Here is a 24,176-nt window from a genome sequence, read left to right on the forward strand (position 1 = left end):
AGGGGGACCATCTATAAGGGAGGGGGGAGAGGGGGACCATCTATAAGGGGGGAAAGAGGGGGACCATCTATAAGGGAGGGGGGAGAGGGGGACCATCTATAAAGGGGGAAAGAGGGGGACCATCTATAATGTGAGGGGGAGAGGGGGACCATCTATAAAGGGGGGAAAGAGGGGGACCATCTATAAGGGAGGGGGGAAGAGGGGGACCATCTATAAGGGAGGGGGAGAGGGGGGCCATCTATAAAGGGGGGAAAGAGGGGGACCATCTATAAAGGGGGGAAAGAGGGGGACCATCTATAAGGGAGGGGGAGAGGGGGACCATCTATAAGGGAGGGGGGAGAGGGGGACATCTATAAGGGAGGGGGGAGAGGGGGACCATCTATAAGGGAGGGGGGAGAGGGGGACCATCTATAAGGGGGGGAAGAGGGGGACCATCTATAGAGGGGGAAAGAGGGGGAACATCTATAAGGGGGGAAAGAGGGGGACCATCTATAGAGGGGGAAAGAGGGGGACCATATATAAAGGGGGAAAGAGGGGGACCATGTATAAAGGGGGAAAGAGGGGGACCATGTATAAGGGGGTAAAGAGGGGGGACCATCTATAAGGGGGGAAAGAGGGGGACCATCTATAAAGGGGGACCATCTCCTATAGGATTAGCACCCTCCTCTCCTGACATCCTCTGTGCTGCTGGGAACTCTCCTATAGGATTAGCACCCTCCTCTCCTGACATCCTCTGTGCTGCTGGGACCTCCCCTATAGATCAGCACCCTCCTCTCCTGACATCCTCTGTGCTGCTGGGCGCTGCGACCTCCCCTATAAGACCAGCACCCTCCTCTCCTGACATCCTCTGTGCTGCTCGGACCTCTCCTATAGATCAGCACCCTCCTCTCCTGACATCCTCTGTGCTGCTGTGGCCTCCCCCATAGATCAGCACCCTCTTCTCCTGACATCCTCTGTGCTGCTCGGACCTCTCCTATAAGATCAGCACCCTCCTCTCCTGACATCCTCTGTGCTGCTGTGACCTCTCCTATAAGATCAGCACCCTCCTCTCCTGACATCCTCTGTGCTGCTGTGACCTTGGGGGGGGAGGCAACATCAAGGGACCAGGTGAGGTGGCAATATGTTTATTGGGGGCAGTGGAGGTGGGGTGGGCAATGCTGGGCAATGCTTACTGGGGGTAGCAGCAAGGGACCAAACATTATGTTTATTGGGGCCAGCAGGGAGGGGAGGCAGGCAATGTTTATTGGGGACAGTGGGGGGGGGGGGGGGCGCAGTAGCGGATTATAATGTGGGCGAATTGACTTGTGGGGGGGGGGCAGGTTTGGTGGACAGCCCGGGGCCCAGGGTACATTTAATCCGCAACTGTATTGAACATTACAGATGTTACAGTGTGCTACATATACAACATGGGTAGTATTACAATTAATAAAAGACTTAATTGTATAGTTGCGACCTGTACTGCATGAGGTTATAGTGTGACTTTTTTCCGTGAACTGGCAGAGGCCGCATTGCGGTACCGCACATCTAAAAAATCCTTGTACCGAGAGCCAATTTTGTGCTCTTTTGTCAGATTCACTGGATGAAACATCACTAGGTGCTAGCAAATTGCCCAACGTTAAACCACGTCGTGCTACACACCTGATGCCTGCATTGAGGGCTAATTCACATTTCTTATCATGGTAGAGAAGGGGAAGATATCAATTCACAATTTTACATATGTCTTGGAATTGGGGACTGTATCTAGTGGAAAAGACTATTGGGTTTTGTGAAGGCTGATTGGCTTGGAAGCTGTTCACATTACGGTTTAGTGTATCGTGTCTGTCCTGTAAATGGAAGAAACGGTCCCTTCTTTCTGCTATGCCCCTCGCTCTGTTGATTACATGGTGTCTATACCCTCTGAGCACAAGGCGATGGGTAAGTTGTTCTGCCTGATGTAAATAGACATCTTTATCTGTGCAATTGCGTATAAGGCGAATGAACTCTCCTATTGGCAAGTTTCTGGTAACGTGTCACTTATATTCCTTTGTGAAGTATGTATGTTATGTATATTTTGTATATTTTGTAAGCTAATCATGTGATTTAACTGACGAGAGATTTCCCCTCCTGTTGAGGGGCGTTCCCTATCTCATTTGCATCACATGCGGCAAAATAAAAACTTGTTATTCATGCTTTCACATTGCCATGATTAAGAGGTAGAGCCTCGCAACGCGTCAGCGTTTTTTAGCTCACTGTTCACTTTGTTGTTTTGCTTTTTATGTTTTGATGCTAAAATAAAAAACCTTACATTTTAAGAAGCTGTGGACACCTACCTTCTTCGGCTGCCTTACGGGTTGTGGCCCGCAATATGTTTTTTCCACGTGCTTCGGGATACCACTGCCAACTGAGTTAACCACTACAGCAATTTTGGTGAGGTGAGGGTAGTATACTGTGTGCCGGACTCCATTCTGGAAGAGATCCCACCAAGGAGATGTTCTAGACTCCTAAACTGTGTATAATCTGTGACTTCCAGATTGTATGAGCCCCATGAGCAAGGTGACCAGGCCTTATAAACCATAAGGTGGTCCATTCTAGAGGTTACATCTATTCTGGAGACTTCTAGACTGTGTCCCATATGGGAAATCACTAAACAGAACTATAGTAGAGTCAGTGATGCCTGATGTATGTATGTTCTAAGACCGGTCAATGTCTTGAACCCCGAAGAGTCTTCTAAGAGTCACATTATTCCAAAATGTAGAAAAGAACTGCACAATATAGCAGCATGGGGGCACTGACCCTGCAGAAGAGTCAGCATCACCACGGGGCTGCAGAAAACCAACCAATGACCCGGTGCTGCCGACAACTCTGCAGTATGAATGTATCATTGTTCCTTGATGTCAAGTATCTAAAAGAATATTTTGCATACCTAACAAACAAGGGGCTCGGATCCCCCCCCCCCCCCCACAGGCTGCATGGGTCCAAAGAACATGTGACAACGCATTGTCCTCAGGGGAGAGGAATGAATTATTGTTCTTACTTAGCCGCTTCTCTCAGATCGGTGACGTTCCTCATTTGTCCGCTTCCATCTTTAAAGAGCGTCTTATTGGCCACAGTCAGGATGCCGTTCCTGGTGGAAAAGTCTGGGAAGCATCGCTGCAGGACTGGGAGGAAGAGCAAGAAATTCTATTATCTGCAAGTGATATCGCGGCGGCAAGACTATGGAGCTGACCATGCAGAGAATGAAGGCAATATTACACAATTATAATTTAAAAATGTGCTATAACGACCAAAAATGAGCAATTATCTGCCATGTAATAACACCCAATGAGCCAAGGGCAAATAAAAACTCGTTAATCGTTGTCCAAAAATCATCATTAGTAGTTTGACGATAATTTGTTTGTCTAAAAGGTCGTTTGCGGGTAAAACATGCTGTGTGGGTGTCCTGAGGAACGATTAGCAATCGCTCATAACAGTAATCGGTGACTGTAATATCCTCAGAATCATTTGATACTAAATCGCTAGTTTTCACGATTATCGATTTGCGTATTACGGCCTTTACTCTTACTGGTATGAATCACTATGATAATGACAAGGTAGATAGTTGATAGATGAATAGGAGATAGATAGATAGATAGATAGATAGATAGATAGATAGATAGATAGGAGATAGATAGATAGATAGGAGATAGATAGATAGATAGATAGGAGATAGATAGATAGATAGATAGATAGATAGATAGATAGATAGGAGATAGATAGATAGTAGATGGATAGATAGATAGATAGATAGGAGATAGATAGATAATAGATAGATAAATGATATATAGATAGATAAATGATAGATAGATAGATAATAGATAATAGACAGATAGATAGATAGATAGATAATAGATAATAGACAGATAGATAGATAGATAGATAAATAATAAACAGATAGATAGATAGATAGAAGGGAGATAGATAGATAGATGTATTATCTCATGAAACGTACACGGCCTGCTGGGAGTGAGCATAGCTGGGCAGTCTTCATCCCGTAGAACTTCTGTAATAGACTGAGATAATCACAGATCAGGTAAAACATCTTCATGCATGGAACCTACAGATGGCTACGAGAAGTCTCTTCATCAGTATGTGAGTGTGACTGCATGACCCAACCCAAGGCATTATATATAGGGACCATTACAGGCCTATTGCACAGTACAGTATAGTGACATTAGAGAGTAAAGGTCGATATAAGACTATTACAGAGTGCAGCATAGGGGCATAAAAGAGTAAAGGTCGTTATAAGACTATTACAGAGTGCAGCATAGGGGCATAAGAGAGTAAAGGTCGTTATAAGACTATTACAGAGTGCAGCATAGGGGCATAAGAGAGAAAAGGTCGTTATAAGACTATTACAGAGTGCAGCATAGGGGCATAAGAGAGTAAAGGTCGTTATAAGACTATTACAGAGTGCAGCATAGGGGCATAAGAGAGTAAAGGTCAATATTAGACTAGAGAAGGGAACGGAGTGTAATGCAGGCAGCTTAGCGCTCAGCAGATTGATGACACTATATGTGTAGTCACTGTATGATGATTAGAGTCCTGGAGCTTATATCAGGGTGCGGAGTCATCTGCAGAACACAGGCTATAACATTATATAGCCACTCACCTTTCTGGGGTTATTAAACCCTGGTTTACAGAACTGCCTGTAGTATTCCCAGTAGCTGTTGTTATTCCAGTTGGCTTGCATGTCCAGGTATGTGGCAAATCTGTCCGGGCATTTGGAAACACAAAGCTGGAAACAAAAGGCAACTATTAGCCCAATAACAATAAATGACATCATTCTTCTTGAGAATAGAGCGTATCCATTAACACTGGTGACATTCTGCCCCCCTATTTGCAAGCGAAATGGTAACACCCAGTTGTCAGTTTATTCATTATTTTCAGGAGGGGGGAGGGAGTTGGTCTCACCTGGGTGGTAGGGCACTGCAGGTTTATAAGCACCACTGGACTGGCACATGACAGAATATTAAAATACATTAAGACGGTTTTATTCCTAAAAGAGAAAGGAGAGCATAATGGTTACTGTATGTACAGAGAAGGAGAATGAAGCAGCCCCCTCTCCCCTCTCACAGCAGAAAGTCTCAGCACAATCTCTAGGTATCAGCAGGTCTCAATCCTACTGTACCAGGCGTCACCTCCTTCACTCTTTCATCTTGGTGGACTGCTGACTCCTAATAACAGACATACATACATACATACAGGGATCGATGGAAGTAACAGTGAGCTATGGGTGTTGCGGCACTTACTCATTTACAGTCCCTTTTTGTCCGCAGAACTGCCCGTAGCTGTCTGTTGCATACACAATCTTCCTAGGATCACCATGAATCCAAGCTAAAAGATGGAATAAAAAAACTGTAACTGTACATATTAATAAAACTCCTTTTATGACATGCTTTAAAGTGACACTTTTTGCATTTTTCATACCTTATTTTATATCATACGTCATGGTGCTTGTTTCAGCAAAAAGTGATCCTTTATCAGCTGAAGATTGTGCCACCTGGGCGGGGCTTCACGTCCAAAGCACCACAATGGCACAGCAAATCCCACCCCTCTGTGACATCATTGCCGCCTAGGCCCCACCCCCTCGATGGCCATTGGAACGGGCTGGTCTAAAGGTCTAGGCCCCACCCCCTCAAGGCCAGCCCATACCAATGACTGCAGAGGGGGTGGGGCCTATGCACCGATGAAATTGCAGAGGGGTGGGGTCTACAGCGCTGTTGTGGGCGGGGCTAAGTGGCGCTGCACCCATGAAGCCCCTCCCACATGGCACAATCCACAGATGATAAAAGATCACTTTTTACTGGAACAAACACCATGACGTATGATGACCATTTACGCCTGTGAAGAGAAATCAGAATGCAAAAGGGTCACTTTAAAGGGAACAACCAATTGTTTAAATCACGTTTTTTTATGTTAAAGTGAATCTATCAGCACCATGTCGCACACTGACCTTTTGGTGAGAAAAAAAGGTGTGAAAGCCACTTTTGTTATTCTTATCTGTCAGATATGCAGAGAAAACCTTATGCACTGTGTCCTGATGTTGTCACAAAAGAGAGAGCACACTTTCCTACAATCCCCCTTATGTCATGTGCAGTGGAGACCAACTGCTAATACTAATAGGACAGATAAGGAGATTGTTGTTGAGCTGAGCATGGGTGACCACCTTAGTGGATGCCTAAAGGTCATAACCAAGGGTTATATATATCTCTCAAATATATCTATATATCTCTCAAACAGGGCATTTTAAGAAACATTTTATATACATTTCAGTTCACATAATGAAATTCAAAGTCCTAATCATCACGACAGAGTCACGAGGAAGGGAGTCCTTTACCTTTTATCTTTCCAATGCAACTCCGCATAAAATACAAGTTCATAATAGATCTTAAAAGAAACTCCGACTGTTTTATGCATACAGCTCCTATGCACAACTCCAAGGTTCCAGACAAATAAACCTTGTTGTCTCATCCTGGAATCATACCCCTTTCTTTTTGGTTATCTGCCAAATGTATGAAGTAGGGGACAGAAGGATGAGAGTGTGACGGCAGGATCAGACTACATGTTTGTAGTCTGTTGCCATGGAGACACATAGGTCAGAACAGGAGCTACTGGCAAGTAATATTTTTATTTCAAAGTAAATCAGACCTATGTAAAAAAAAAAAATGTTCGCAGTACCTTATTGGCTCCGGGATCCTGGTCATGCGGTCCTCTCTTTTCAAAACGCCACCTGGTTCCCGCTCTTGGCGCCATTTTGTTCTTGTGCATAAGTTGGCTCTATGCACTGGAGATGGGCCCGGTGCTCCCAGTGTGACAATATCCCCACCCCTCTTTGACGTGGCTCCATTAGAATCAAGCAAGGGGAGGGGATATTGTCACACTGGGGGCACCAGGCCCATCTCTAATGCATAGTGCCAACTGGTGCACAAGAACAAAACGGCGTCGATAAGGTACCTACCTACTTTTTTAAACATAGTTTAATGGTACATTTGCTTTAAGTGCACTGGAATAATAAATAATGGACCTTCCCTTTAAGAAAAGTGCACAGATCAGAGTAAGAATTATCTGCCATGTTGTAGAGTAAATTACTAGCGGGCGGCATCGCGCTCATCTCATAACCTACCCCCCCCCCCCCCCCCCCCCCAGCCCATGTCTACATTCATTTTTCTGACTAAATTCACTGCAGAGCCGAACACTATGTAAATATCTCCAGAAAGTGACAGATGCAGAATGTGGCGACATTTACCATGTTCTTTCTAATGAAATAACATCTATTTGTTCCATCTATTGTTGTCGGTGAATCACTGTTATGTGACACATCTGTACGGTTTTATTAGAGGGAACATGATGAATGTGTCATATCTGTTGTGTTCTATCAGAGGGCGGCCGGAGGGGGTCAGTCACTACACAGGCTGAACCTATAATGGATATACAGGCAGCGTTCTGTCATGTGGGATAGCTATGGTCATGTGGGGAGGGATCTGTCTGGGTCCAGAGGTGAGGGTGAAATGGCGGTATATAAAGAGAGAGCGATAGGAAGAGGTGTAGTAACAGTGGAGATGGTGGGAGTATTATAACACAGGGAGTGGGGAGATGATGGGAGTATTATAATACAGGGAGTGGGGAGATGAGGGGAGTATTATAATACAGGGATCGAGGAGATGATGGGAGTATTATAATACAGGGAGTGGGGAGATGATGGGAGTATTATAACACAGGGAGTGAGGAAATGATGGGAGTATTATAACACAGGGAGCGAGGAGATGGTGGGAGTATTATAACACAGGGAGTGAGGAGATGATGGGAGTATTATAATACAGGGAGTGAGGAGATGAGGGGAGTATTATAATACAGGGAGTGAGGAGATGATGGGAGTATTATAATACAGGGAGTGAGGAGATGATGGGAGTATTAAAATACAGGGAGTGAGGAGATGATGGGAGTATTATAATACAGGGAGCGAGGAGATGATGGGAGTATTATAATACAGGGAGTGGGGAGATGATGGGAGTATTATAATACAGGGAGTGAGGAGATGATGGGAGTATTGTAATACAGGGAGTGAGGAGATGAGGGGAGTATTATAATACAGGGAGTGAGGAGATGATGGGAGTATTGTAATAGAGGAGTGGGGAGATGATGGGAGTATTATAATACAGGGAGTGAGGAGATGATAGGAGCATTATAATACAGGGAGTGAGGAGATGATGGGAGTATTATAATACAGGGAGCGAGGAGATGATGGGAGTATTATAATACAGGGAGCGAGGAGATGATGGGAGTATTATAATAGAGGAGTGATGAGATGATGGGAGTATTATAATACAGGGAGTGAGGAGATGATGGGAGTATTATAATACAGGGAGTGAGGAGATGAGTGGAGTATTATAATACAGGGAGCGAGGAGATGATGGGAGTATTATAACACAGGGAGTGAGGAGATGATGGGAGTATCATAATGCAGGGAGTGAGGAGATGAGTGGAGTATTGTAATACAGGGAGTGAGTAGATGAGTGGAGTATTATAATAGAGGAGTGATGAGATGAGTGGAGTATTTTAAAACAGGGAGTGAGGAGATGATGGGAGTATTATAATACAGGGAGTGAGGAGATGATGGGAGTATTATAATAGAGGAGTGATGAGATAAGTGGAGTATTATAATACAGGAAGTGAGGAGATGATGGGAGTATTATAATACAGGGAGCGAGGAGATGATGGGAGTATTATAATACAGGGAGCGAGGAGATGATGGGAGTATTATAATACAAGGAGCGAGGAGATGATGGGAGTATTATAATACAGGGAGCGAGGAGATGATGGGAGTATTATAATACAGGGAGCGAGGAGATGAGTGGAGTATTATAATAGAGGAGTGATGAGATGAGTGGAGTATTATAATGCAGGGAGTGAGGAGATGATGGGAGTATTATAATACAGGGAGCGAGGAGATGATGGGAGTATTATAACACAGGGAGCGAGGAGATGATGGGAGTATTATAATAGAGGAGTGATGAGATGAGTGGAGTATTATAACACAGGGAGTGAGGAGATGAGGGGAGTATTATAATACAGGGAGCGAGGAGATGATGGGAGTATTATAATACAGGGAGCGAGGAGATGAGTGGAGTATTATAATAGAGGAGTGATGAGATGAGTGGAGTATTATAATGCAGGGAGTGAGGAGATGATGGGAGTATTATAATACAGGGAGCGAGGAGATGATGGGAGTATTATAACACAGGGAGCGAGGAGATGATGGGAGTATTATAATAGAGGAGTGATGAGATGAGTGGAGTATTATAACACAGGGAGTGAGGAGATGATGGGAGTATTATAATACAGGGAGCGAGGAGATGATGGGAGTATTATAATACAGGGAGCGAGGAGATGATGGGAGTATTATAACACAGGGAGTGAGGAGATGATGGGAGTATTATAATGCAGGGAGTGAGGAGATGAGTGGAGTATTAGAATACAGGGAGCGAGGAGATGATGGGAGTATTATAATACAGGGAAGTATTATAATACAGGGAATAAAGATTATGATACACTGCGGGAGATTTATCAAAGGGTGTAAAACTTAGACTGGTGCAAACTGCCCCCAGCAACCAATCACAGCTCAGCTTCCAGCTCTGGTGAAAGGAAAGAGGAGCTGTGATTGGTTGCTGGGGGCAGTTAGCACCAGTCTAAGTTTTACACACTTTGATAAATCTCCCCCAGTGAGTCTATAATCATATGTCCGTAGTGCCGTCTGCAATTCGCGGTCCACTACATTACAGACAATGACTCGTTACGCAATTGCATGTCCTATCTTTTTGCAACACGGATGACAGACACAAAAATTGTGCATGTGTGAATAGGCACATAGAAACCTATGGACCCTAAATTTTGCAGACGTGTGAATGAGGCATGAGGGAATGAGGGGAGTGAAAATATTATAAGATGGTGAAGGAATTATGAGAGCCGGAGTATTATAACACAGTTAGAAGATGATAAGAGTGGGAGTATTATAACGCAGGGAGGGTAGGAGTATTCTAATAATAAAAAAAGGATGACAAGTAAGGGAGTTTTATAATGTGATAAGAAAATAATGAGAATGGGAGTATTATAAGACAATGAAGGAATGAAGAAAGTGAAGGCATGAGGAGAGTGGTAGTATTATAACACACTGAGTGTGGAGTATAACACGGTGCGGTGTAGGTATAGGGGGTGCAGAGGTGGCGGTCACAGCCTGGTACCCTGGGGGTCCACTGGCCCTCACCCCCATAGGAAGTCTTTAGTATTTTACATGGCACACGTGAGGTCCGGGCCTGTTGAGAATGTTGAGCCCTTATAACACAGTATGATGAGAACAAGGAGCATTAAAGTACAGTAAGGGAGAGAATGTAACTGCAGGGGTTAATCTCCGCATCTATGGCCGCCTATAGTAACTACAGGCGTCTCCTAACCATTATCTTCCTTATCTTGGCCATACGTTCAGACCGCAGACTATCGCTGCCAAGTGACGGCCTGTCTGCAATTTAATAAAGCATATTAGCGGAGAACACGGCAGCTGGCTAGCGGCCGAGTGCTGACGGTGGTCAGCCTAGAAAACACCACCTGCTCCATATCAGATTATTAGCCATTAGATACGATTGCTTTATAAAGGATTGCATTATCTTATAATCACCGCTTATGGCAAAGCTTCAAGGTTACTGCAGCTACTGTCCCTGGATGGGGCTCAGACATAGGGGGCGCTAGGGATATCAGAAGATCGGAAAAACATGGCTATACCTATCTATGGCTTGTATATGATATTACATCTCAGCTCTATTGAAGTGAATAGGGGTGAGCTGTAATACCACTCACAAACTGTAGGCAGGTGTGGCGCTGTTTTTGGAAGAAAGCAGCTATGTTTCTCCAATCCTAAACAATCTCTACAATGTACTATATAACATTCATTATAGGCAGGACATGAAAGGAGATATATATATATATATATATATATATATATATATATATATATATATATATATATGAGACTTACCAACGATGCCTAGTGCAATGTAACCTAGAATGACTACCACAAAAATGATGCAGCAAAGGACATCCGTGCAGTGTCTGAAAAAAAGGATAATATAAATATTACTATTAGAGTAATGCATTTAAAGGAAACAAAATTGTTATTTTTACATTTTTTTATTTTATACCAGTCCTTAAAAGAAAATTTAGTAAAAGTATCTGCCATATGCAAAACACTTTCTTTCATATGCAGTGGGCAAATTTGGCAGTTTATGTTATAGATGTTATAGAGGTTATCGAGGCCGCTGCTGGGGGCGCTATTGCATTGAAGTTTATGGAAAGTTTAATGGTAAAAACTGGTATTGCAATTAAAAGAAATAAAATCTGAATCTTGTCACATCACGTAACATTGTGGTGCTGGTTATCATTTAGATTTAACAAACAAACCTCATCAATTTCCTATGTTATCAATATGTTAGAGATTTTATTTTACAGCTTTTTTAGCTATTATAGCCAGAAGAGATGGTTGTAGCTGACATCTGGCTTCTTTTTGTATAACAAACGGTATGCCTCTATGCCACATGAGAAGTTACTTGAGGCCTAGGAAAACTGGGATATTTTTCTCTACAGAGATCTGGATCCATGTGATCGGGCTATTATTCTTTGCAGACATCTGGATCTATCTGACCGACCATGTTTTTCCACAGAGATCTGGATCCATCTGACTAGGCCACATTTCTTCACAGAGATCTGGATCTATCTGACCGGCCATGTTTCTCCACAAAGATCTGGATCCATCTGACAGGCCATGTTTTTCCAAAGAGATCTGGATTTATCTCACCGAGCTATGTTTCTCAACAGAGATCTGGATTCATGTGATTATGCTTTGATTCTTTACAAAGATCTGGATACATCCGACCGACCGTGTTTCTTCACAAAGATCTGGATCCATCTGACCGACCATGTTTCTCTACAGAGATCTGGATCCATCTGACCAGGCCATGTTTCTCCACAGAGATCTGGATCTATCTGACCAGCCATGTTTCTCCACATAGATCTGGATCTATCTCACCGAGCTATGTTTCTCCACAAAGATCTGGATCCATCTGACCGTCCATGTTTCTCTACGGAGATCTGGATCCATCTAACCAGCCATGTTTCTCCACAGAGATCTGGATCTATCTGACCGGCTACATTTCTCCACAAAGATCTGGATCCATCTGACCGACCATGTTGTTCCAAAGAGATCTGGATTTATCTCACTGAGCTATGTTTCTCCACAGAGATCTGGATTCATGTGATTATGCTTTGATTCTTCACAAAGATCTGGATCCCTCTGACCGACCATGTTTCTCTACGGAGATCTGGATCCATCTAACCAGCCATGTTTCTCCACAGAGATCTGGATCTATCTGACCGGCTACGTTTCTCCACAAAGATCTGGATCCATCTGACCGACCATGTTGTTCCAAAGAGATCTGGATTTATCTCACCGAGCTATGTTTCTCCACAGAGATCTGGATTCATGTGATTATGCTTTGATTCTTTACAAAGATCTGGATCCATCTGACCGGCCATGTTTTTCCACAAAGATCTGAATCCATCTGACCAGGCAATGTTTTTCCACAGAGATCTGGATCCACCTGAAGGGCCATGTTTCTCCACAGAGATCTGGATCTATCTGACCGGACATGTTTGTTTAAATTTTTGCTTTCTGGAGTCTCTTCTTTGTGTTCCAGATAACAATTGCCCAGGAGATGGTCATCTACAGTTGTATCTTATCCATGATGAGGTGCAACAAGTTCCTTGCTCCGATCAATCACTTGGATACGTGCCGGATATGTGTTGACTGCAGTCTCCTGACTGTGCCCCATCTCTTCTTTAGAATGATTCCCGACATGTTTCCATTCACAGGATCCCTTTTCACTCACAAGATTGGCAGTACAATCTCAGCCCCAGCTAGTCAAGCCCCACTAACCAGGCCCGGATCACTGGATTATCTGACTTTTGAATACAGCACTTGGCAATGTTCCCATAGAGAATGAATGGAGCGATGGCCAAGCACACATGCTACTAATTCATTTACTCAGGGGACAATAGATCTCTGTAATTTGTGGCCGTCCCATTGATCAGCCAGTTTTTACCTATGGATAGCCCCTTTAAAAGCTTGTGCTGCATCCATTTGACATACACATGTGATTGACAGCTAAAGTAAGGTGGTCAAATAATAGAAAAATCTCCACTTTCCAATGTCAAACACGTTCACATCAAGAAATGACAAGACGCTTAACATTTCTCACGCCGTTTTCCCGTCCTGTGATATTCAAGGCTATGGCAGAAATTTTTAATGAAACCTCCACCTTCTTCGCCTTACTGTGCTCGCCGCCTGACAACTCGCCTCTGCAGCCTTTCCCCAACTTTAATTCCCAGCTTCCCCCTAATTCCCCCTTAGGCAAGAAATCCAGTGTAGCAGAGAACGTAGCGCACAGCCATATTAAATATTAAAACTGCACCCGGCTATCGCAGCAAAAATGAGTGTAAAATGCGGGAGTGTCAGTGGGGATCTCTGCTGGCGTCTAGAACCTGCCAGAACACAGGGTGAGGTGATTAGATTTTATCACAAGGTGAACGTGCCGCTTGCCAATCCTAAATTATTCCTGACATTTCACTTTAGCACGGCTTCCCCTTGAAAAGCTTTTGCCAGATAAGCAGATTTAAGTCAACACAACAGGAAAAAAAAGAAATGAGATGCATTCAGCGCTTTACTGACTTAAAGTGAACCCGTAAGAAAATTCCTCCTATAGATCTCAGTAGATCTGGCATCTGATAATTCAGAACATGCAACGATTCCGCCACTATCTTTAATGAGATTCAACGCAGTGGTTGACATAGGGAATTCTGTACCAATGCCGATTAAAAAATTCACCCGGAAAAAAAGGTAAATGTCAGCGGGCGGTCTGTGTGCACCGCTCCCTGCACTGCAGGAGCACGCGGCCTGCTCCCTGTAAGCCAACAGCATCCCTGACAACGGGCCCGGACAGTTGTTACGGGCATGCCGGCGGCATCCCTGATTGATAGCCGAATGGCTAAGGTGTTTTTTACTGTGGTGATTCTGACTGGCGGCTGGACCGCCACTCAACTCTGGTCTCTGGGCTGGGGTCTCTGCCCCAATCACGGCTTGCAGTCGGGACTCCAGTCTCTATAAGACTGCTAGTTGCTGACCTGGACTCCTGATCTTGCTATTTTTGTGTTTTACGGGAAACAGATCACTGATCTCAGGGAGACAAGCCAATGATAACACTCTCAGCTGCTGGTTAAAGTGCTCAATACAAGGAAATCCCTGGTGCATTGCTCCCTGGGAAATATAAATATGCAAAAAAGCGTCCGTGTAGCCTCATTTCAGAGTCTCGAAACACAAGGCTCACCTGTCTTGTGTCTACCAGTCCCCTGTCCTGACAGTAAATATCCGCATTTACATTCTAACTGGAGTCAGATCTGGGACCGAAACCAAGATGGATAACCAGGATGCAAATTCACCATGTGAATGTATACTAAGCAACACATCTGACACAGGGATTCTGTCTTTGGTGGTCTTGCTCCACCCCTTCAGGCCTGGACTAGATGTTATACTAAAATTGTTCGGAGGTCCAAATGAGCATAACAAGAGATTTTTTTCCCCCTAATTATTAAAAAAGGGTTAATGATGGTCAGGAACTGGACAGGAGCAGGCTGGTAGTATTAGGCTGATAGTGGCCACCATGATACTACCAGGCTGCTGCTTCTGTGTTATGCATTCGGCTTGTGACATCCCCCTTATTTACAGTCGGCAACAGGCCAATGCTGTGGGTATGCTGTAGATTCATGTTTGAGCCTATTCTAATTTTTACAAAAATTTGGTCAAACACAATTAGTGTAAGTGCTGGTGGGAACAACAACCACTTATCCTTCCTTTTCCCTTTAATCACGATTTATAGCATATGGGCATCAAAGATAGAGGCAGCATCCTCTAAGAGTTGCCCCCACTTCGAAAGATCAAGCCCATCCATGTGATTTATGCTTGGTCAATCCTTTGAGTGGTGAGAACCTTGAAACAGTTGTCTACAGATGGGTGCCTATTTGGAGCAGTCTCTGGTTTGGCTAGTATATGATAGTTTTCTATTTTCTAGAAGAGAGGTAATTTGTAGAGATGGCCCGAACCTGCCGAGGTTCGGGTTCCTATGAACCCGAACGCTCGGCAGCTGATTCCCGCTGCGAGTATATTGCAGTTTTGCAATATACTGGCTTTATTAATTTTTTTATGTTTTCTATGTTTAAATCAACATTATACATATGGCCACTAAGTGTCTCCTTTCACTGCACTGTGTACAGCTGCTGAGAATCCAAATTCAGTAGCGGAGCATTCTGGGGGTGCTTGCATTGTGTGGTCAGCTCTCCTCTGACACAGCACCAAAACCTCTGTAACCACACAGTGACATTATACAGACTGAATTGTCACATAACAAAGAGCATTGTCTCCTGGTAAGCTGCAGAGTTGATAATAGAATTATCCTTAGTTAATTTTTCTAAGTTGATGTACAGCCTGCATGATGAACAGGTGTCTTTCCTTACATGAGCGCACAAAGGACTGGGACTTCCTGTGTTTGGTCTTGCTGAACAGAGAGAAGACCAAATATTGTCAGGGAAGAAGCATGGACCACAGTTTGGCCGTATGGATAATACGTAAAACGTAAAAAAAAAAGAAAAAAAAGTGTATTGCAAAATTGCTTGTGATCACAACTAGGGATGGTCCGAACCGAGTTCGGTTCGGGTTCGTACGTACCCGAACCCTCGGTAATGATTCCCGCTGTCTGCACACTCTGTGGAGCAGGCGGATCCAGCGGGAGGACCGCCTGGAAAACTGGGATACAGCCATAGCCATAGGCTGTATCCCAGTTTTCCAGGCGTTCCTCCCGCTGAGCGGGCAGACAGCGGGAATCTGCTGCCGAGCGTTTGGGTTCATACGAACCCGAACCTCAGCAGGTTCGGACCATCCCTAATCACAACCCCTGCTGATTTCTTAAAGAAAAAAGAAAACAATAAAAAAAGAAAACAATAAGTACACTTTTAAGGTCTAGAGGGGCTGTGAGCCTACATTCACACATCCGTAGTGCAGCCCGTGACCGCGGCCCGCACTACGAATGTGCATCTGTAGTGTTCCGTGCTCCACGGAGCACTACATTGCCCATCAATGATTCTGTCTGTACAGTCCACTTAGTCTGCCAACCAATGCAAAAAAATCCAGACTTTGGGTTTCTCAGCAGGAGTCCCCGACCCAGCTGGATACAGTATATACATATCTGTCTGGATGATTGCAGACGATACTTTGGAGCACTTTCAGCTCGGACACATTTCCCCATTTACTTCCTCTATAAATACTCAGCATGGAGAGGAGCAAATCACCCAGATCATTGCTTCTCTGCTGTAAACGTAATGTCCGTCATTTGGCTGCGCGCACCGCTCTGGAGTGCACTGGCAAACTGCACAGGGCTGTAAAAAACAGAAGATGAGACCACTCTGCATTCACAAGGCCGGCAAATATGGTGAACGGCCTGGAAACGACACATACTCCGGGCTCTAGGAACACGAATGAATCGATGTTGTTGTCAGGCGGCGCAGAATGTGGGGGCATCTATGGTAATGTTCACAGAGATACATTTCTGGAATTCTTCCGGATTCTTTTCCGTACAGAGGCATCTGTCGAATTCGCAGAATCCTACCAGGTTGGCAGAGAAAACAAGTCAGACAGCTTGATGGTTGTTTACGACGAAAGCGTGGGGCACCAAGAGTGGTCAGATTGGGATGCAATAGCGATGCGAAAGCTTGTCCCGCTGCCAAAAAAAGTCCCTTTCTGTGCCCTGTATCAAGTGATGGAAAGTGTTTGTCTCTTAATTAGCTTCACTTCTTTTTCTGCAGGACTCAAAAGACCACGCTACGTGACAACACAACGCGTTTCATGTCTCGAAGATGGCGCTGGCATCTACACAACTCCAGACTGGTTAAGCTCCAACGGCGACTGTAACAAGGTCCTCAGTCCCAGTGGGGCCAATAGTGACAATGGAGTTCATTATATCAGGCCACACTTGCCAACTTTTCTAAATAGTTCTGGAGACTCCATGAAGAAGAGGAGATTTCCAGGACTAACATATCCCAGGTGCCTCATGTCCTCTCTAAGTAGCCACCTCTCATCTCCTGTAGTCCTTTTCACTCCCACCAGTATCAGGTTGTTGTCTATGGCAGCATGCAGGAGTGAAGAGGATTACAACCTGCATAAAACAGTACAGGTGACCACCTGAGGAATATAATTTGGGCTCCGTATTACTGTCTGGGGTCTGTGTATTTAGCAGGTCTCGTCTGGGGTCTGTATTTATTCAGGGGGTCTAGTCTGGGGTCTGTATTTATTCCGGGGGTCTAATCTGGGGTATATATTTATTCAGGGGTTTAATCTGTGGACTGTATTTATTGAGGGGTTTAGTCTGGGGTCTGTATTTATTTAGAGGTCTAGTCTAGGGTCTGTATTTATTCAGGGGGTCTAGTCTGGGGTCTGTATTTATTCAGGGGTCTAGTCTGGGGTCTGTATTTATTCAGGGGTTTATTCAGGGGTCAGTGTTTATTCAGAGGTCTAGTCTGGGGTCTGTATTTATTCAGGGGTTTAGTCTGGGGTCTGTATTTATTTAGAGGTATAGTCTGGGGTCTGTATTTATTCAGGGGTCTAGTCTGGGGGCTGTATTTATTCAGAGGTCTAGTCTGGGGGCTGTATTTATTCAGGGGTTTAGTCTGGGGTTTTTATTTATTTAGAGGTCTAGTCTGGGGTCTGTATTTATTTGGGGGGTCTAGTCTAGGGTTTTTATTTATTCAGGGGGTCTAGTCTGGGGTTTGTATCTATTCAGAGGTCTAGTCTGGGGTCTGTATTTATTCAGGGGTCTAGTCTGGGGTCTGTATTTATTCAGGGGTTTATTCAGGGGTCAGTGTTTATTCAGAGGTCTAGTCTGGGGTCTGTATTTATTCAGGGGTTTAGTCTGGGGTCTGTATTTATTTAGAGGTATAGTCTGGGGTCTGTATTTATTCAGGGGTCTAGTCTGGGGGCTGTATTTATTCAGGGGTTTAGTCTGGAGTTTTTATTTATTTAGAGGTCTAGTCTGGGGTCTGTATTTATTTGGGGGGTCTAGTCTAGGGTTTGTATTTATTCAGGGGGTCTAGTCTGGGGTTTGTATCTATTCAGAGGTCTAGTCTGGGGTCTGTATTTATTCAGGGGTTTAGTCTGGGGTCAGTGTTTATTCAAAGGTCTAGTCTGAGGTCTGTATTTATTCAGAGATCTAATCTGGGGTCTGTATTTATTCAGGGGGTTTAGTCTGGGGTCTGTATTTATTCAGAGGTCTAGTCTGGGGTCTGTATTTATTCATGGGTGTAGTCTGGGGTCTGTATTTATTCAGGGGGTTAAGTCCGGGGTTTGTATTTATTTAGGTCTAGTCTGGGGTCTGTATTTATTCAGGGGTCTAGTCTGATGTCTGTTTTTATTCATAGGTCTAGTCTGGGGTCTGTATTTATTCAGTGGTCTAGTCTGGGGTCTGTATTTATTCATGGGTGTAGTCTGGGGTCTGTATTTATTCAGGAGGTTAAGTCCGGGGTTTGTATTTATTTAGATCTAGTCTGGGGTCTGTATTTATTCAGTGGTCTAGTCTGGGGTCTGTATTTATTCATGGGTTTAGTCTGGGGTCTGCATTTATTCTGGGGGTCTAATCTGGAGTATATATTTATTCAAGGGTCTAGTCTGGGGTCTGTATTTATTCAGGGGGTCTAGTCTGGAGTCTGTATTTATTCTAAGGGGGGGGCAAATCTGGAGTATATATTTTTACATAGGTCTAGTCTGAGGTCTGTATTTATTCAGGGGATCTGGATTTGTTCTAGGGGTGCTGCAGGTCTGTATTTATTTAGGGGGGTCTATATCTGTTTAGGGCTTCTTGTTTGGGGTCTGTATTTCTTTAGGGGGTCTGTTCTGAAGTTTGCATTTACTGAGAGCGCCTGGTATGAGGGCTGTGTTTGTTTTCCGGGTTGGGAATGCAGTCTGTATTGGTTTAGGGTGTATACTTATCTTGGTATGTGATAAAAAGTCTACGTCCACTATTACAGAATTTAAGGAAAAAAAGAACATAATTCATCACCTATGTCAACAATTGGCAAGTACAGATTAGAAACTGCTATCAGAAAACAACCGGGAAACAACAGGGAAACAACCGAAACAAACCTACTGAACTGGTGGGAAATAACTGCACAAAGCATCGGCATAAAGGCTGTGGTGATAGAAGAACCATGAGTAGACCCATGAGGCTGCCCTCAAGCCAAAAATAATTATAAAATTATATATAATAATGTCATGTGACCATTTTTGCAATAAAAACCTCAGTCCTGTGAAACTCCGGTAACCCACTGAAAAGTGATGATGTGTAGTGTTGAGCGGACCTGTCAAACTGTGCGGGTTCGGCAACGTTCTCCAAACCAGAACGCTCAGCATTTGATTCCCCCCGGCTGCAGAAGCTGCACATTGCCCTAGGGCTGCCGGGGAACATTGATACGGCCTATGACCTATGGCTTGTATCCATGTCATCCAGGACTCCGAGGGTGAAAACCATATTCTGCAGCCATGGGGGAATCAGATGCAGAGGGTTCCGGATCGGAGAATGTTGCCGAACCAGAACAGTTTGACAGGTCCGTTCATCAATAATGATGTGATACAACAGAGATGCTGAGTATACAGGTATAAAGGCGTGTAAACCTAAGACGGACATACCTGTTTCCGATGGGCCCTTTAAACTTTGGATCAAACTTCCTTGGTTCACCTACAATACAGAAAAAAAAACACAATGTTCAGTATCCACAGTTTTACTACTCATAAAATAACAATTTCTGCATTGTACCATACCTCTGTTATTCTTACTAGAAATACATGAATTGATGAACAAGTGGGTGTTACCATTTCCCTTGGTCAAATGGGCGTGTCCAGTTGCGGACATATCACTTTTGCCTGGGTATTGTGTGTGGGAATGGGGGGCAGCCAGAATGGGTAGGTGTAAGGGGATGGGGGGCAGCAAGGATGGGGAGTATATGAGGATGTAGGGCAGGTGGGGTATTGTCTGTGGGGATGGCGGGCAGCCAGGATGGGTAGTGGGTGAGGATGGGGGACAGCCAGGAATAAGGTGGCATGGTTTGCTTATAAGGGGGCCTAAACAATTTTTTTTCACAGGGGCCCTATGCAGTCTTTGTCCGTTCCTGGGCATATCCTTATATATTCTGAAAGACTCCATGTCAGTATCGGCAGTGTCAGACACCTTACTAACAGAGGAAATGGTAACAACTAGTTGTCATTTTATTATTACAATGGAACCGCCGATGCAAATGTGAAAAATCTAGTTATATGAGAAACATGTCGGGTGACAACCACTTACAGTGCCATAGGGCTTGTTACCCACAATATACATAAATCTGCTATATATGACCCCTTGTGCCTTCACTATTACCCTTGTCCTCATATTTATAATTTAATGTCAGTCTTTACTGCAGTTCTAGCATTCTAGTCATGTAACAGGGAGCTTTATAATAACAGGACTATGCATTTGGTTGTCGCTGTGTAGTGGAATTTCGGGAGGATACATTGGGAAATCTCATTCTGTAGCAGTCGGCCGCAGGTGTGTGCTTCCCTGTGACACACATTAGGCAATGACATTAGTTAATCTTTAACTCGGTTACTCATGTCGCAGTCATCCTATGTAAATGTGAATTTCCACAACCGCATAGCTTCTAAATAGGACACTGTATAACTTTTATAGGACTGAAACTACCTGTCTCTATACAGCTCTTGTGGAACTACATACTGTGCCAGGCCTGCTAAAGCAGGCATCTCTGGATAGCATGGGGTCCTTGGTGGAGCCCTCCCTAGTTTAGACTAACCCATAGTTTAGATCTTTTTTATAAAACAACAATATCTATGCAGCCAAATACATAACCCAAATACTGTCATACAAGAGATACTACTGCCACTCAGTGCCCAAATAGCACTGGCCATATAATGCCTGAATAATACCACTATACACTGCCCAAAGAATGACGGGTAATACTGTATATAGTACCTATATAACACTGCCATATATTCCTCAAACAATTCCGCCACTTTCCCATTAATACTGCTGTATAATTCCTAAATAATACATCCATACACTATGCAAATAATACTACTATATGGTGCCCCTATAACATTGCCTTATGTTTCCCCATACAATACAACCGTTTAGTGTCCAAATAATACTGCTTAATAATGCCTAAATAATACCTCCATACAATGTCCAAATATACTACTAGATGGTGCCCATATAACATTGCTATATATTTGCCCACACAATACAGCCATTTAGTGTCCAAATAATACTGCTATATAATGCCTAGATAATACCTCCATACATTGTCCAAATAATAATGCTATATAATGCCTAAATAATACCTCCACAGTGTCCAAATAATACTGCTATATAATGCCTAAATATTACCTCCATACAGTGTCCAAATAATACTTTTTTATCATTTCTATATAATACTTCCAAACACTATGCATATAATACTACTATATGGTCACCATATAACACTACCATATATTTCCCCACATATTAAAGCCATTTAGTGTCCAAATAACACTGCTATATAATTCCTAAAAAATACTGCCATAAAATGTTCAAATAATACTGCTATATAATTCCTAACTAATACTGCCATAAAATGTTCAAATAATACTACTATACAATTCCTAAATAATACCGTTATACACTCGAAATTGAAATATTACTACTAAATGGTGCCCATATAACACTGGATTACATTTCCCGTGCAATACAGCCATTTAAGATCCAAATAATACTGCTATATAACGGGAGTCAAGTGCTTAAAAGTGGGCATATACCTTCACAAACTGACAGCCAAGCATTCATGTGTTCTCTATGAAGGAGGACAGTATAAGGAGTGGACTGGCTGCGGCTTATCTCTTCCAGAACAAAGGGGTCAGGCAGTGATTTTCCATCATGCCTGACCCCTATCAGCTTGGTGGTCGGTCGGGAGAGCCCCATACACCTTATACCAACAAAAGTATAAGGTGTCCTTAAAGTCTACCCTCCCTGAATGATGTGAACATTGATCCCAGTAGAAGGCTGGGGCGTGATCCCCATCATTGTTACATTACTCACAGCCTGTGTTTGCACTTGCCGGTTACAGGAACATAGCATTGAATATGTTATCACCAGGGTAGGTGTCGAGAAGACTTTCTTACTTCTGGACTCACTCTATAAATATACGTTTGCAGGTGGAGTGATATAGCTGAGACGTGCGCCTCCCTCCATGTACAGTATCAGACTGAGGATCTATACACAGCAAACAGTGACACACCATGGAACGGACAGTTTGCATATAGTAACATAGGGGGAGATTTATGATTTCACTTCACTTAACATTCGGATTGGTATAAATCCAATTTTTGGAGGATTTGTTTTAGATTAACCCATACATACATACAGTTACAAGGACTCCTTTCAATAATAGGCGTCCCTGCTCCAGTATGTATAAGTAGTAAGACATATACTGGGTACCGTTATACTGTCATGTGTTCCTAGACCTATCTATACTCACATGGTCATGTGATCACCTCTTAAAACGCCAGTCTACCGCATCTAACAGGCTGCAGCATGGAGACTAAGTGAGTACAGACAAAATAACAGCACCTAAAACATCCAGTGTATGTCTCACCACCAGTATGCACAGGAGCAGGAACACCTGTCAAGGAAAGAAGTCCCTGCACCTGTACACCAGCTCAGAGGTATGTAGCGACGCTTTGTGTATCGAAGCATATACTCACTAGTACATTAACATGGTCAGGCATGGTCAGAAATTTCGGGATGTTCACAGATTTCTAATGCCAAAGTTTTTATAAACAATTCCAGGTAAACATCTGTGTATGTCCGCGTCTTTGCATATTAGTAACAATAAAAATAAACTGAAATAAACACCCCAAAATCTGTCAGATAAATCAATGAGGGAGAGATTTATCAAACTGGTGTCAAGTAGACCTGGCTCAGTTGCCCCTAGCAACCAATCAGATCCCACCTTTAATTGTTCAAAGAATCTGTGAGGAATGAAAGGTGGGATCTGATTGGTTGCTAGTTGCTGGTTGTATGTATGTATTGTATATAGTGTAATATATATATATATATATATATATATATGGATGAACCAGCAGCACTCTGTTCTTGTAGTTCAAAAAGGTGTCTTTATTCCATATAAGTGCGACGTTTCAACCGCCTCTCGCGGCCTTTTTCAAGCTTGAAAAAGGCCGCGAGAGGCGGTTGAAACGTCGCACTTATATGGAATAAAGACACCTTTTTGAACTACAAGAACAGAGTGCTGCTGGTTCATCCATATATATATTACAGTGGACCCAGGTCTACGGTCCGACCCGCTGGCACCAGACATTGCAAGTTGTGCTGCTCTCATCCTTTGAATATATATATATATATATATATATATATAGGCTCCCCTGCTGAACCTGTGTGTTTGGTCGGTGACTGTCTCCTGTATTACTCATATCCTTGTGTTGTACACAGGTTTGCAGGGACAGGACATTAACATGATAAACTTCACACCGCCACCTGACTGGCGGGGATATGAAAGCGAATGTTTTACCGTGTTTTCCATAGTAGTTCTCCTCGCCATCACTGGCCATGTTCCTGCGGCGTCTTCTCTCCTCCAGACTATTTTTAGTGAAGGTAATAAGCGGCGTTTCCAGTACATGAGCCGACGTACAACACGCTCTTTAACTAGGTTAAAAATAAACCTGTTCAGAGGCTCCGTCTGCTGCAGGAAGAGTCTGTGGGAAGCCTGGGGCCCGGCCCACACCGATAAATCACACCCTGCACTCACTGCTCATACACTGCAACACACACTGGCCTCATTCCCACCGCTCCTTAACTAATACAGGTATACACACACACACACATTTATATATATATATATACCTATGGATACCGCGCACTGATCAAGTACAGGGATCAATCAATGATCAATATTTCATATCGGTACGATCTGAGGAG

The 24,176-nt window shown here is 43.6% G+C and overlaps 1 protein-coding gene across 4 annotated transcripts in view; it reads right to left on the reverse strand.

The window, feature by feature from the left end:
• The window catches only part of SLC44A5 (solute carrier family 44 member 5), an 85,003-nt gene that overhangs the window by 29,232 nt on the left and 31,595 nt on the right, over positions 1 to 24,176 (reverse strand). Inside the window, exons 1-8 of one of the 4 annotated variants that reach the window (XM_069981461.1) lie at positions 23,770 to 23,957; positions 19,844 to 19,892; positions 11,045 to 11,118; positions 5,268 to 5,352; positions 4,930 to 5,014; positions 4,628 to 4,753; positions 3,968 to 4,028; positions 3,014 to 3,137 (exon numbers count right to left, since the gene is read on the reverse strand). In XM_069981461.1, coding sequence (XP_069837562.1) covers positions 3,014 to 3,137; positions 3,968 to 4,028; positions 4,628 to 4,753; positions 4,930 to 5,014; positions 5,268 to 5,352; positions 11,045 to 11,118; positions 19,844 to 19,892; positions 23,770 to 23,809 — 644 coding nt within the window. In that variant the 5' untranslated portion in view covers positions 23,810 to 23,957. Of the gene's footprint in view, positions 1 to 3,013; positions 3,138 to 3,967; positions 4,029 to 4,627; positions 4,754 to 4,929; positions 5,015 to 5,267; positions 5,353 to 11,044; positions 11,119 to 19,843; positions 19,893 to 22,000; positions 22,059 to 23,769; positions 23,959 to 24,176 lie in introns of those variants that run through there. The other 3 variants (XM_069981463.1, XM_069981464.1, XM_069981462.1) reach the window with 3 other exon arrangements.

This window comes from Dendropsophus ebraccatus, chromosome 8, assembly GCF_027789765.1.
Source record: "Dendropsophus ebraccatus isolate aDenEbr1 chromosome 8, aDenEbr1.pat, whole genome shotgun sequence".
Lineage (NCBI taxonomy): Eukaryota > Metazoa > Chordata > Amphibia > Anura > Hylidae > Dendropsophus > Dendropsophus ebraccatus.